The sequence below is a fragment of the Sorex araneus genome, chromosome 1, assembly GCF_027595985.1.
Source record: "Sorex araneus isolate mSorAra2 chromosome 1, mSorAra2.pri, whole genome shotgun sequence".
In the NCBI taxonomy this organism is placed as follows: domain Eukaryota; kingdom Metazoa; phylum Chordata; class Mammalia; order Eulipotyphla; family Soricidae; genus Sorex; species Sorex araneus.
Genome location: NC_073302.1, coordinates 330,664,378 through 330,677,119, shown reverse-complemented (window position 1 = coordinate 330,677,119; position 12,742 = coordinate 330,664,378). Strand labels below are relative to the sequence as shown.

Genomic DNA, 12,742 nt, shown 5'->3' with positions numbered 1-12,742 from the left:
AGGTCATCATGTTTTTGACCAAACATTTTGAAGGATAGCAACAATCCTTTCAAACTCTCCCTAATTCCAAAACAGGAAAGATATATCCAAACTCCTAAGTTCATCATTACCCTGACACCAAAATCAAAGACACTAATTTAAAGAAAATTATTGTTCAATAACCTTGATGAACACGAATACAAAAGTCATAAAATATTGTTCATCAACTGAATTCACCAATTCATCAAAAGAACCAGACACCATGATCAAAGATTACTATTAGGATATTTTTTAAGACAAGGATCTTCATTAAATAATTTATATACAACCCACAGTAATAACTACAATACATTGTAAAAACAGCCATTCAAAAATGGCGGGTAAATGAATGGTAAGAGTAATAAAGTTTCAAAATCCAGTGATTAGTAATATTGCTTCCAACACACTATTCTGTGTTAGGATTTAGCAATAAATCATGTGCTTTCCTTATCCTACAAACTGGAAAAAATGCCAAATGTTTACAGTATTTTTAAATAGAGAATAACCAATTTATTTTATGTCATAAAAGTGTAATTTAATGACTCTTAAGGCTTTATAAATACTTCTAGGACTCATTATTCATAGTGGATACACTGTTAAATTATCTCCTGGGGTACTTTAACTTTGGTATTTTGAAACAATCAAAATACCAAAAATTTAATTCTTAATTAGAATTCTGATAGTCATCAGTACTTTGCTTTAAAAGATTCTTAATCCAATTATGGGGGTGGGGAAAAGATACTGGGAACACTGGTGGAGGAGAATGGGCACTGGTGGAGAGATGTAAACCAAATACAAACATGAAAGTTCATAAGTTTGTAACTGTACCGCAAGTGATTCACTAATAAAAATTTTTTTAAAAAATCATGATAGATAAAGCCATGAGGACAGAAAACAGCTTGATAGTTTCCATGCCCTGGGGACAAGGGAAGAAGTAGTAGCTAATTTCTTAGTGGGCATTGGATTTTTAAAGAGTTATGAATATGTTTTGAATTTATATTAAAGTGACACATGGCTGTACAAAATTCCCTGAATTGTTAATTTTACTTGAATTTCAGTTTACTATAAAAAATTAACAATTAAGATTTCCAGAGAAAGGTAATCCAAATGGTAAAAAAATAAAAAATTAAAAAATAAAAGATTCTTAATCCTTTAATATATTGCACGCCAGCCACAGACTGTAGCATTTACCCAAGAAGTTAAATCTGAATATAATTTGAGCCATGAAACTAGGATAAGGTTTATTACTAGTTGAACTTGAATATTAGTATTTGTAAAACTTCAAGGACCTTGTGGAATTTTGAATAATCCAAGCTCTCTAAAGAGGTTGCACAGGTGTTATCTTTTTCTTTATGGACAGAATACCTGAAAAATAACTCACTGAGCACAGCTGTTTAGGGGGTGATGGTCAGGTGGGTTTTGTTAAACAAATGAAAGTCTCATTCATATTCTTCCTTTCTCCTTCACCAGTTGGGAGACAGTCAGACAGGTATCAGTGGTATATATTTAAGCTAAAGGTAAATACAGAAGGACCAAGAAGACTAAGAAGGCAACAGAAAGGTAAAACTCAAAAGTAGTCTAAAATACAAGCAAACCAATATACCAAGAAAAGACAACCATGTAACCTCAGGAAGAGAGGGAATGAGACAGATACGGAGAACATAGTGTAACAGTTTCGTATCTCCAGAGATGGAAAACATCATAGCACTGTAGCACTGTTGTCCCATTGTTCACTGATTTGCTCAAGCGGGTACTAGCAATGTCTCCTTTGAGAGACTTGTTGTTACTGCTTTTGGCATATTGAATATGCCATGGGTAGCTTGCCAGGCTCTGCCGTGTGAATGGGATACTCTCAGTAGCTTGCCAGGCTCTCCAAGAGGGACAGAGGAATCGAGCCCGGGTTGGCCTCATGCAAGGCAAATGCCCTACCCACTGTGCTATCACTCTAGTCCGGAAAACATCATGACACTTTCCAAATTCCTTGTCCGAGTTTGAATATCTAAGCTGCAATTTCTACTGATGATCTCTAAGGGGGTCATCATAATTATCTTACAGAAGTAATAAACATACACTGATAAAACACGTGTAAAACACATATTTCTACTGTGCCTAATCTAGATTCTGCTGATCAGTTATTAAATATCTCTGAGTTACTGGCCCATTTAGACTTGACATTGATATTATGAAACCTCAGATATTATTTGAACTATAAAAAAATACTTTGCATTTGTATCTTTAAAAGCAGTCTAGCACCTTTGGAGTAACGGGATTGACTCATCAATCAACCTTTAAATCAGTTGTATCACTTGTCATCCCTTTTTTCATGCATTTGCTCGAGCGGGCACCAGTGTCTCTATTCGTCCCTGTAATGTGCCAGTGTAGCCCAATGGCATCTGCTTGCTTCAGGAACACAAAGAGCTTCAAACTGTTCTTTCAGGGTCTTGACAAAGAAATCTGACAAAGAAGTCCTATGAGATGTCATAGGTGGGCGGCCACGTGGTCTTTACACGTCCCGTGGAATCCAGTCAGTAACAGCTGTTTAGGGGGTGCTGGTCAGGTGGTTTTGTTAAACAAATGAAAGTCTCATTCATATTCATATTCTTGTCCAGCGGTCATCTCTAAATCGCATTACGTGTCCGGCCCATCTGACTTTCGATGTCTTAGCAAACAAGACAGTGTCCCTGATTCTTGATCATCTAGGGAGGTTAAAACTCTAGATTCCTTCTCACTTGAGTGAAATGTGATATTCCATGCACAGCTCTTTGGATTCCTCTTTCGGATAGCCAAATAGTGTTCTCATCCTGTTTCCGTAGGGCCCAGGTCTCTGAGGCTGAGGCATACATTAATTAGTGCAGGGAGAATGGTGGAGTTGAAAACATGTGCTCAGAGCTGGAGGTTCTTCGTCTTTTTTTTTTTTTCCTTTTTGGGACACACCTGGCGGTGCTCAGGGTTTACTCCTGGCTCTGCACTCAGGAATCACTACTGTCAGTGCTCAGGGGTCCATATGGAATGCTGGGAATCAAACCCGGGTTGGCCGTGTGCAAGGCAAATGCCCTACCCGCTGTGCTATTGCTCCAGCCCCTCTTAGTCCTCTTAACGACTTCTTCGACGCTCTTGAAGGTGTTCCACACCACTCTCTTCCTGCTGAGCAGCTCAGGTATCAGGTCATTCGTCATGTTGAGTTCGCAACCTAGGTACACATAACAGCTGCATTTGAAGATGTTCATTCAGTTGAGGGCAAATGGAACATCAGGAACTAGTCTGTTTCTCATGAACATTATTTTCATGAGATTTAGCTGCAGTCCAATCTTTCCACACTCACAGTTGGAAGTCAGCCAGCATTCATGCCATTTGGCTGATATTTGGTGTTATTAGAACAATGTCATCAGCCAAGCGGAGATGCAATAGTTGCTGACTGTCTATCTTTACTACCATTCCTTCCCATTCTAGTTGTTGCATGATGTTCTCGAGGGTGGCACTGAAGAGTTTCGGTGAAATGGACTCACCCTGACGAACCCCTCTCTTTATGTCAATGATCACTTTCTTGTAATATGGTAAGATCCTGGTGGTGAATCCATAATGCAGCTCAAGGATCCTGATGTACTGAATTTGAAAGCCCTATTTGGCTAGGGCTTCGACAACCATTTCAGTCTCAACAGAATCAAAGGCCTTTTTAAAATCAGTGAATGTTAGACAGAGCAGCACCTTGAACTCTGAGAAACCTCAATGAGCTTGGTCACCGTGTGGATATGGTCGATTGTGCTGAATCCTTTTCGGAACCCGGCTTGCTTGCATGGTTGTCCTTTGTCTAGTGTTCTGCCTATTCTATTCAGGATGACTCAAGTGAACAACTTGTAGACAATGAACAACAGGCAGATTGGGCAATAGTTGCTGATGTCTCCCTTCTTGTACAACAGAAAGGTTCTGCTGGTTTACCATTGGGACAAAACCTTGCAGTCAGACAGGTAGTGTGTGAAGATCTGAGAGCATATTGACAAGTACTGGCGGCAGATTCTTTAGGTGTTCAGGTCTGACCTTGTCTGGACCAGGTACTGTACGCTTCTTTACCAACGAAATGGCATGTCGGATTTCGGAAGGGAGACCACTGGGAACAACACATCCATCCTGCGGAATTTGGTATGTGGGCAGGTGGACGTGGCTATCAAAGAGATCCGAGTAGAAGTCGTGGATAACCTTTTCCATTGCCCTTCTGGAAAATATGATAGATCCATCAGGACGTCAGAGGGTAGTCATCTTGGTCTTATAGTTGGCGAAGGACAGGCAGGCGTTGCAAATGCTTTTCCAGTCTTCTGCCCCATCAGCCAATACTGCTGCTCTCCTCTCCTTGAGGTCTTCCTTTATCACTTCTCTGTACAACTTTGCGAGCTCAGATGTTAGCTTGTGCTTGGCTGAGATTCACACCAAACCACATTGGCGAATGAGCTCAAGAGTTTCTGAAGGCAGGTGTGTACAGATACGGATGGTTAATTCTACCATTCATTCCCAGGGAGGATGACTAATACTTTCAAGACTTTCCAATAAATATTTCTAAACTTAAACTATCTTTCATACAAAAGTGTTGTATTTCCAGCTATTTTTTTTTTATCCTTTTATTTAGAATTGATATGATAGAGAAACCTCATATATATCAATCAATTCCCAATTAAAAAACCATCTCAAGGCACAAGAAACAAATATTTCTCTCTGGCCCTTAATTCCATTAATTTTATCACAATTTTCTAATATCTTCAAGTAATAAAATTATTCTTTCATAAGTTGCTTGCATCTTTCTCTTCCCTCTTCATTACTGCTGTTAAATTAGTTCAGGATTAATTAGCTTCAAGTTTGGTAATTGCATTAACTCCCAAACTGGCATTTTCCACAATAACCAGCAGCACACGCTTAATCATATGACATCTTCATATTTCTTGAGTAGGTCAAAACAAATTATGAAGGGATTAGATGTCATAAAAAATTTAGATAATGGGGCTGGAGAGATAGCACAGCGGGTAGGGCGTTTGCCTTGCACGCGGCCGACCCGGGTTCAAATCCCAGCATCCCATATGGTCCCCTGAGAACGGCCAGGGGTAATTCCTGAGTGCAGAGCCAGGAGTAACCCTTGTGCATCGCCAGGTGTGACCCAAAAAGCAAAAAAAAAAAAAAATTTAGATAATTAAAAAGAAATACATAGCATAGTTTTAAAAGATAATGAAGAAAATAAACCAATATTCATATCTGCTGGTAATTAAAGGCAATGTTTTGTGTGCCAGCCATCCTAAATTCATACAGTATCATCAAACTTTTTAAAAAGGAACACAAAACATGTGTAAAGGTGGTATTAGCAACCACATTTGACCAGAGCTAATTGAGATACCAAAAAAAAAAAAAAAAGTCCACGGTCACAAAAGTACAGTGTCACTTCCATGAACTAAAAAGAATGTTGGTGAGAAGGCTGGCTCATGTGCTGGAGGAGAAGGCAGTCCGGATAGAAAAGGGACCATTAAGTAAATGGTGGTGGGAGGGATTGTTCGGGATGGGAGACATGTGCTGAAAATAGATAAGGACCAAACTTGATGGCCTCTCAGTATCTGTACTGCAAACCATAATGCCACAAAGTAGATAAAAAGTAAGAAGGAAAGTGCCTGCCATAGAGGCAGGGGGTGGGGTGGAGTGGGGGTGGCAGGAGGGATACTTCGGAGATTGGTGGTGGATAATGTACATATTCACCGTGGATAATACGATGACTAGAAAGGGAAGGAATGGCAGTGAAGATAAACGGTCGGCAACTACACCACCTCTGCTTCGCTGATGACATTGTTCTAATAATACCAAACATTAGCCAAGTGGCACGAATGCTTGTCAACTTCAACCATGAGTGTGGAAAGGTCAGATCACAGCTGAATCTCACGAAAACAATGTTCATGAGAAATGGAGTAGTTTCTGATGTTCCATTTGCTCTCAATGGAATGAACATCTCCGAATGCAGCAGTTATGTGTACCTAGGTCGAGAATTCAACATGATGAACGACCTGGCACCTGAGCTACGCAGGAGGAAGAGAGTGGTGTGGAACTCCTTCAAGAGCGTCGAAAAAGTTGTTAAGAGGACTAAGAACCTCCGGCTCTGAGCACATTTTTTCGACTCCACTGTTCTTCCTGCACTAACATACGCCTCAGAGACCTGGGCCCTACGGAAACAGGATAAGAATGCTATTCAGGTCTCCCAAAGAGGAATCGAAAGAGCTGTGCATGGAATATCACGTTTCACTCAAGGGAGAGAAGGAATCCGGAGTTCTGACCTCCTTCGACGATCGAGGATCAGGGACGCTGTCTTGTTTGCCAAGGCGTCGAAAATCAGATGGGCTGGACACGTAATGTGATTTAGAGATGACCGCTAGAGCTGTTACCGACTGGATTCCACAGGACGTCAAAAGACTGCATGGCTGCCCACCTATGAGATGGTCAGACTTCTTTGTCAAGACCCTGAACAAATGTTTGAGGCTCTTCGTGTTCCTGGAGCGAGCAGACGACATTGGGCTACACTAGCATGTGACAGAGATGAATGGAAACGTCACTGGCGCCCGCTGGAGCAAATTGATGAGCAACAGGATGACAAGTAATACAAGAGATACACAGGTAGAGGTATGGGTGTTTGATCATTGTATGAATCATAAAGCTGTAACTGTATCTCATGGTGACTCAATTAAAAAAAAACAGTAATGAATTTACAATGCTTTTAAAATGTAGCAGGGGGTCTTTTTTTTAGTATTTACTACTTGTCCAAGAGACAAAATATTTATATTAAAAAAAATGCAGTAGGGGCTGGAGTGATAGCACAGTGTGTAGGGTGTTTTCTTTGCACGCAGCCAATGGGGGTTTGATTCCCAGCATTCCATATGGTTCCCTGAGCACCACCAGGGATCATTCCTCAATGCAAAGCCAGGAGTGACCCCTGTGCATTGCTGGGTGTGACCCAAAAAGAAAAAAAAACAGTAGTTGTACTCACAAAAGAGGCAATAAATTTAATGAACTGTTCCCATTTATTTGTGTTCATCTTGACTTTTAAATTAAAAATACCAATTGTCCTTCTAATGCAAAGATAGCCAAATTTTGGATATGTATCTATGAGTAAAAAATCTTCTGTGGGCTGGAGAGAGAGTCCAGAGGTTAAGGTGCTTACCTTACATGTGGTTGATACTGTTTTAATCCTAAGCACAGTGTATGATCCCTAGAACACCATCAGTAGTGACTCTGGAGCACAGAGTTAGGAGTAAAACCTGAGAACTGCCAGCTGTGGCACAAGGACACCCTCCTCCAATTATCTGAGGTACTGGCTATAGAGCTCAGTAGTAGAGCAATGACCTTCTTTTTATGATGTCTTGGTTTCATTCCCTGGCACCCCAAAAGTAAGGAAATATTTTGGGGGATGGAGAACTAGTACAGGGGGTAGGGCGCTTGCCTTGCAAGTGGCCAAGCTTGCTTCATTCCTTATGCCCCATCTTGTACTCTGAGCCTACCAGTAGTGATCCCTGAGTGTAGAGCCAGGAGTAAGCCCTGAGCAGAGCACAGTATGGCCCAAAACAAACTTTTGAGAGTCCTCTCAACAAACACCTTTTTTGTTTTGTTTTGGGACTATACCCATAAATGCTCAGGGTGCTATTCCTGACTCTGCAACAGGAATCTTTCCTGGCAGGCTCAGGGATCATATGGGATTTGGGGGATTAAACCTGGGCCAGTTGCATGTAAGGCAAACGTCCTATCCACTATACTATCCCTCCAGCCCCCCCTCTAAATATAGACTTATTCATTTGTCAACTCAAACGAATCGAACAGTGCTACACTGTATTTTATAACACATATGTAAAATTCATTAAATAATTACAGAGAAAGGTAAAGAAATGAAACTTTTTTAAAAAAATTAAGCGCACAGATACCTTTTTATTTTTCAATTAGAAATGTGTTTAGGGGCCAGAGAGGGTCAAAGAGCACTCAGTCACAACATGGTGAGAGAGAAAAGATAGGTTAGCTGTTACTGTCAATTCCTTCCCACTGAACTCCCAGGGAGGTAATACCCGGGACTAGCTGGACTGAGGCAACATAGAGAAAGAAGCATGAGGTCTTGGCTTCAATCTCCAGCACCAAAAAAGTTACTAACAAAAGAAGTTAGCAAGATCTAAATTGGCTCTGAAGGAGAATCAATGAACACACACACATACCCTAACAGTCTCTTATAAAATTAATTGAAACAGTCTTGGGATCTGTGAGTTTGGTGCTTAGTGTCAGGTTTTACCTTTGCTCCATGTTTATGCAGAACTTCCAGGACATCGTTGTGGGCTCTCTCTGCTGCAACATGCAGGGGAGTCATGAAACTAGATGGGGGGAAAAATGGGAAATTTGAGCTATGAACATCTATTGCATTTGCCCTTTAAGAACTGAACAACTCCCTACAATTCTACTTACTCTTTATTTTTTTCATTAACATTTGCTCCTTTTCTAAGTAGTAATTCTGTCACTTGTTTTCGTTTGGGATGCAAGGAGGCCACAGCACAGTGCTGTAAAGTAAGCAAAACTAAGTTGGTAAGGTAGATGACTTAAAAGCAGATTTCTAAATAAACAGCACCTGCTAATGTTTTAAACGCTGTTATGTCAGAGAGTGTCAGAATTTACTTATATTTTGGAGACGATCTAGATTTTTCCTCAACCAGAACATAAACCTTAGGTTCAGGTGAAATGATGCTCTCAGTAAAACAGAGAAACTTTCTTTTACTTTAGCCAATAGTTTATTCAGTATACCCAGTATATATTTATTTGAAAGTATTAAAATACCTCTCCCAAACTATAAAAATAAGTTACTTGGTCTGTAGTTTGCTATCCACTTAAATCCAAAAGTGAAAATAAATTCCAATTGGAGATGTATGATTTCTTTCCTATATTATGGTATTCCCTCTTCCTTTTCTTTCTCTCATATTTACCAAATAAAGCTATTTTATTTTTGAGGGAAAAAGATTTGGGGCATAGATAGTACAAGGGTTAAGACACTTTCAGGGCCAGAGTGATAGTACAGCGAGGAGGGTGTTTTCCTGCACGAGGCTGACCCAGGTGCAACCCCCGGCATCCCATATGGTCCCCTGAGCAGCGCCAGGAATGATTTCTAAGTGCAGAGCCAGGAGTAACCCCTGAGCATCTCTGGGTTTTCCACCAACAGTCAAAAAAAGGTTAAGAGACTTTCTTTGAATATAGATGACCCTGATTTAATCACTGGCATCAGGGAAGTTCTCAAAGCACTGCCTTGAGTGACCCCTTAGTACAGACCCAGGAATAGCCCCTGAGCACTGTTGGGTGAGGCCCATTAGCCCTTTACACCCCCCAACACCCAGCAAAGAAAAATAATTTCCAAATCAAGGTTGATGAAATACTCTCTCACCCATGAAAGGCCCTCTGGAAATGATTTTAAAAATCACTGGAACAATAAAAGGCAAATCCTTGGTACTTCTGAAGTTTCTTTTACATTTCTAAATAAAAAAGTTTAATTTTGTGCATGTATTCAAGGAATGCATACATAATAGAATCTTACCAGTGCAGTTTCATGAGACTGTGGTTGTTTGAAATTAATGATTTCCAAAGCAAGTGTTTTCTTGACTTTGGCTAAGTCTGCTTCTCTGGCTGCTTGTAGTAAAGAATGACCTTTAAATTCATCTGTTAATGAAAAAAATAGTAGACAAAAATAAAATTTAAATCTACAAAATAATTAGCATGATTATAAAAACCTAAAAAACTCCACTAGTTTAAAACATTACATATTTTGGCAATACCAAAATAATTGTGATGATAATGCAAAGGATGAGAGGATGTTGAAAAATATAGAAGATGTATGCTCTGAAACAGGACTGTCCCTTACAGTTCATAAAATTCCACATATAAATATATTTTAGACAGCTTTAAAACTAGCAACATCAATGTTTACCAAAAGGAATCGTGTTACATAACCAGTGAATACAAACTGGGCCACTTTAATAGCTTTAAACAAAGAAGCTATACCTATACTCGCTGATATGAAAGCATGTATTATTACATAAATATTCAAGCAGCCAAAGGAAGGACAGGCTGAACCAATATTTTGTACTATCTCTACTTTAGCTAGTTTGGTTACTATTAGTGTCAAAACAACCAAAGATAAATAATGGCAGAAAAAAAGAAAATTCTGATCACCAAAATATTAACAGGGTTATGTTCTGTCTCAAAGAATGAGACTCAAGAATGCAACATTCTCTCTCAAGAATGCAACAATGAAAGTGTGTTAGAGTTGGAGAATTGAAAAATTTTATTTAGCTTGTACTTAAGTTTTACATCACAGGACACACTGCTTTGGCTATATTAGGCCCATCATCCAATTTAGTATTACGCATTTATTTGTTATTGTTCTTCAGTTTTTTAGGTCATACGTGGCAGTTGCTCAAGTCTTACTTCTTTGTAATATGCTGAAGGATCAATTATGAAAGACCATATGGGGTGCTATGGATCAAACCTGCATTAATACTAAGCAACGAAACTGCCCATTTCTGTACTAATTTTTCAGCCCATTGCTTGGCATGTTCATAACAAAAATTTAATGAAAGTCAAACAATTTATAAGATAAGCCCGGGTAAGCTGAGAGTGGGGAAATCCCACTTTTATACTACTCCTTTATCACTGCTAAATTCCCCAAAGCATAGGACTTTGAATCTTTGTAAATAAAAAAAAAATCCAAGTCAAATGAAATGAAAATCAGTATTTTTCAAATAAGACTATAGACTTCCATTTTGATAATAAACTCAGGAACAAACAAAATCAGAAATTATTAACTACCATATGGAATAAACAGTATCCTGAAAACTGAAAAGAAAGATACTATAAAGATAACTGAGTTCAAGCAAAATGCATGTTTTCATCTTGCGTCATAGCCTAGAATAGTGGTTTTCAACTGCCAGTGTGCAGACTGGAATTGATCCATAAGCATAAAAGTTTGAAAACCACTGTTCTGGAGAAAGGGAAACTGAATTCAATCTTATTACCATTTTCCCAAATGACAAATATTCTCTAACTATAAAAGTAATCACAGCAATTCTATCTTTCCAATTACTCCTTTAAGTTAAAAAATTATGGCTCAGATAAACTTAAATATGAAATTTTGGACAAAGGAAAAAGATAGCATATGCAGGTAATTAAGAAACTATAGTGGAATAGTACAATCTCAAATAACAGTAGCAAAATATTCCTTTATATTTGCTTTTTAGGGAAAAAATTTTAAATTTTTGCCTATATTTTCAAATTTTATTTTACTGATACACACTTAAATTAAAAATAACCCAAAGAGAGGAAAAACTGTAATTCTTCTAAACACACAGGTTATGAAAAGTTTTTGTTTTAAACTTTAGGTTAAAAAAAGTAGGCAATTTACTCAAAATTGCCCTGAAACTTAATATTTATAAAATGCCACTTAAGTTTTCTAAATGCATTTTTAAGAAGAATAAAAACAACTGTCAGTATTTTCCATCTCAACAGGTGCAGAACACTATCTTGATCATCTGTTCTTAGAAAAACAATTTTTTTTTTTGGGTTTTTGAGTCACACTCATTGATGCTCAGGGGTTCCTCCTGGCTCTGCACTCAGGAATTACTCCTGGCAGTGCTTGGGGGACCATATGGGATGATGGGGACTGAACCTGGATCGAACATGTGCAAGGCAAATGTCCTTCCCACTATACTATTGCTCCAGCCCCGAAAAACAAATTTAAAAAAATAGAAAAAAAATTGTGTACGATAAAAATGTGGTAACCATGGTATGGTCAAAATGTATTATTGACCCAGCAATTACACTTGAGTATCTAAAGAATATAGAACTATGAAAAAAGAAGCTATATCATTGCTTTATAGCTAAAGAAGCTATATCATAGCATTATTTCAAATAGTTAAAATATGCAAGTAATTGAAAGTGCCTAATAATAAGATTATTGGAAAAAGACAATATTGGATAATTTCATCTACATGTAAAATACAATAGAAAAAATGATTATCAGATAAGACAAAATGAAAAAGACAGTTTAATGGACTTCTGTAGTAAAATTAAGGTTACTTGAGGAGAGAGGGTAGGGAGAGATAAAGTGGGAGGTTTAAAAAAAGAACAAAGAACAAAGTCCAAAATTGGAGAAAAAAAAAAACATAAAACAAAACCTCAACTATTTATGTTTTCTCTATAATTTTATTAAAAAGAATTCTGCAATTGCAAATACTTAACATACAGCTGTAGAAATGTCTTCAGTTAGAAATGTTCCAAGTTCAGTAACTCCTTATTTACAGGTAATTCCTTGGCAAAATCTTTTTTTTTTTCTTTTTGGGTCACACCCGGCGATGCACAGAGGGTTACTCCTGGCTCATGCACCCAGGAATTACTCCTGGCAGTGCTCAGGGGACCATATGAGATGCCGGGAATCAAACCCAGGTGACCTCAGGCAAGGCAAACACTCTACCTGCTGTGCTATCACTTCAGCCCCATTTTTTTTTTTTTGGGCAAAATCTCTTTTAAGAAAAATAACAGAGAAATTAAGACGACTGAAAATTATGCTTGTGAGGGGAGTACTCCCCTTACTAAAATACAGAAATTTAGTTTAAATCTTAAAGATTACATTGCACCGAGACTGGTGAAATGAGATGTTAAGTCTCCAAATACTCAAAATTTGCAAAATGATTGA

The 12,742-nt window shown here is 38.3% G+C and overlaps 1 protein-coding gene across 2 annotated transcripts in view; it reads right to left on the bottom strand.

Moving 5' to 3' along the window:
- The window catches only part of TNKS (tankyrase), a 220,061-nt gene that overhangs the window by 56,765 nt on the left and 150,554 nt on the right, over window positions 1-12,742 (bottom strand). For both annotated transcript variants that reach the window (XM_055139929.1, XM_004618903.3), the window contains exons 9-11: window positions 9,590-9,711; window positions 8,476-8,567; window positions 8,306-8,384 (exon numbers count right to left, since the gene is read on the bottom strand). In XM_055139929.1, the coding sequence (XP_054995904.1) occupies window positions 8,306-8,384; window positions 8,476-8,567; window positions 9,590-9,711 (293 nt within the window). The remainder of the gene's footprint in view (window positions 1-8,305; window positions 8,385-8,475; window positions 8,568-9,589; window positions 9,712-12,742) is intronic.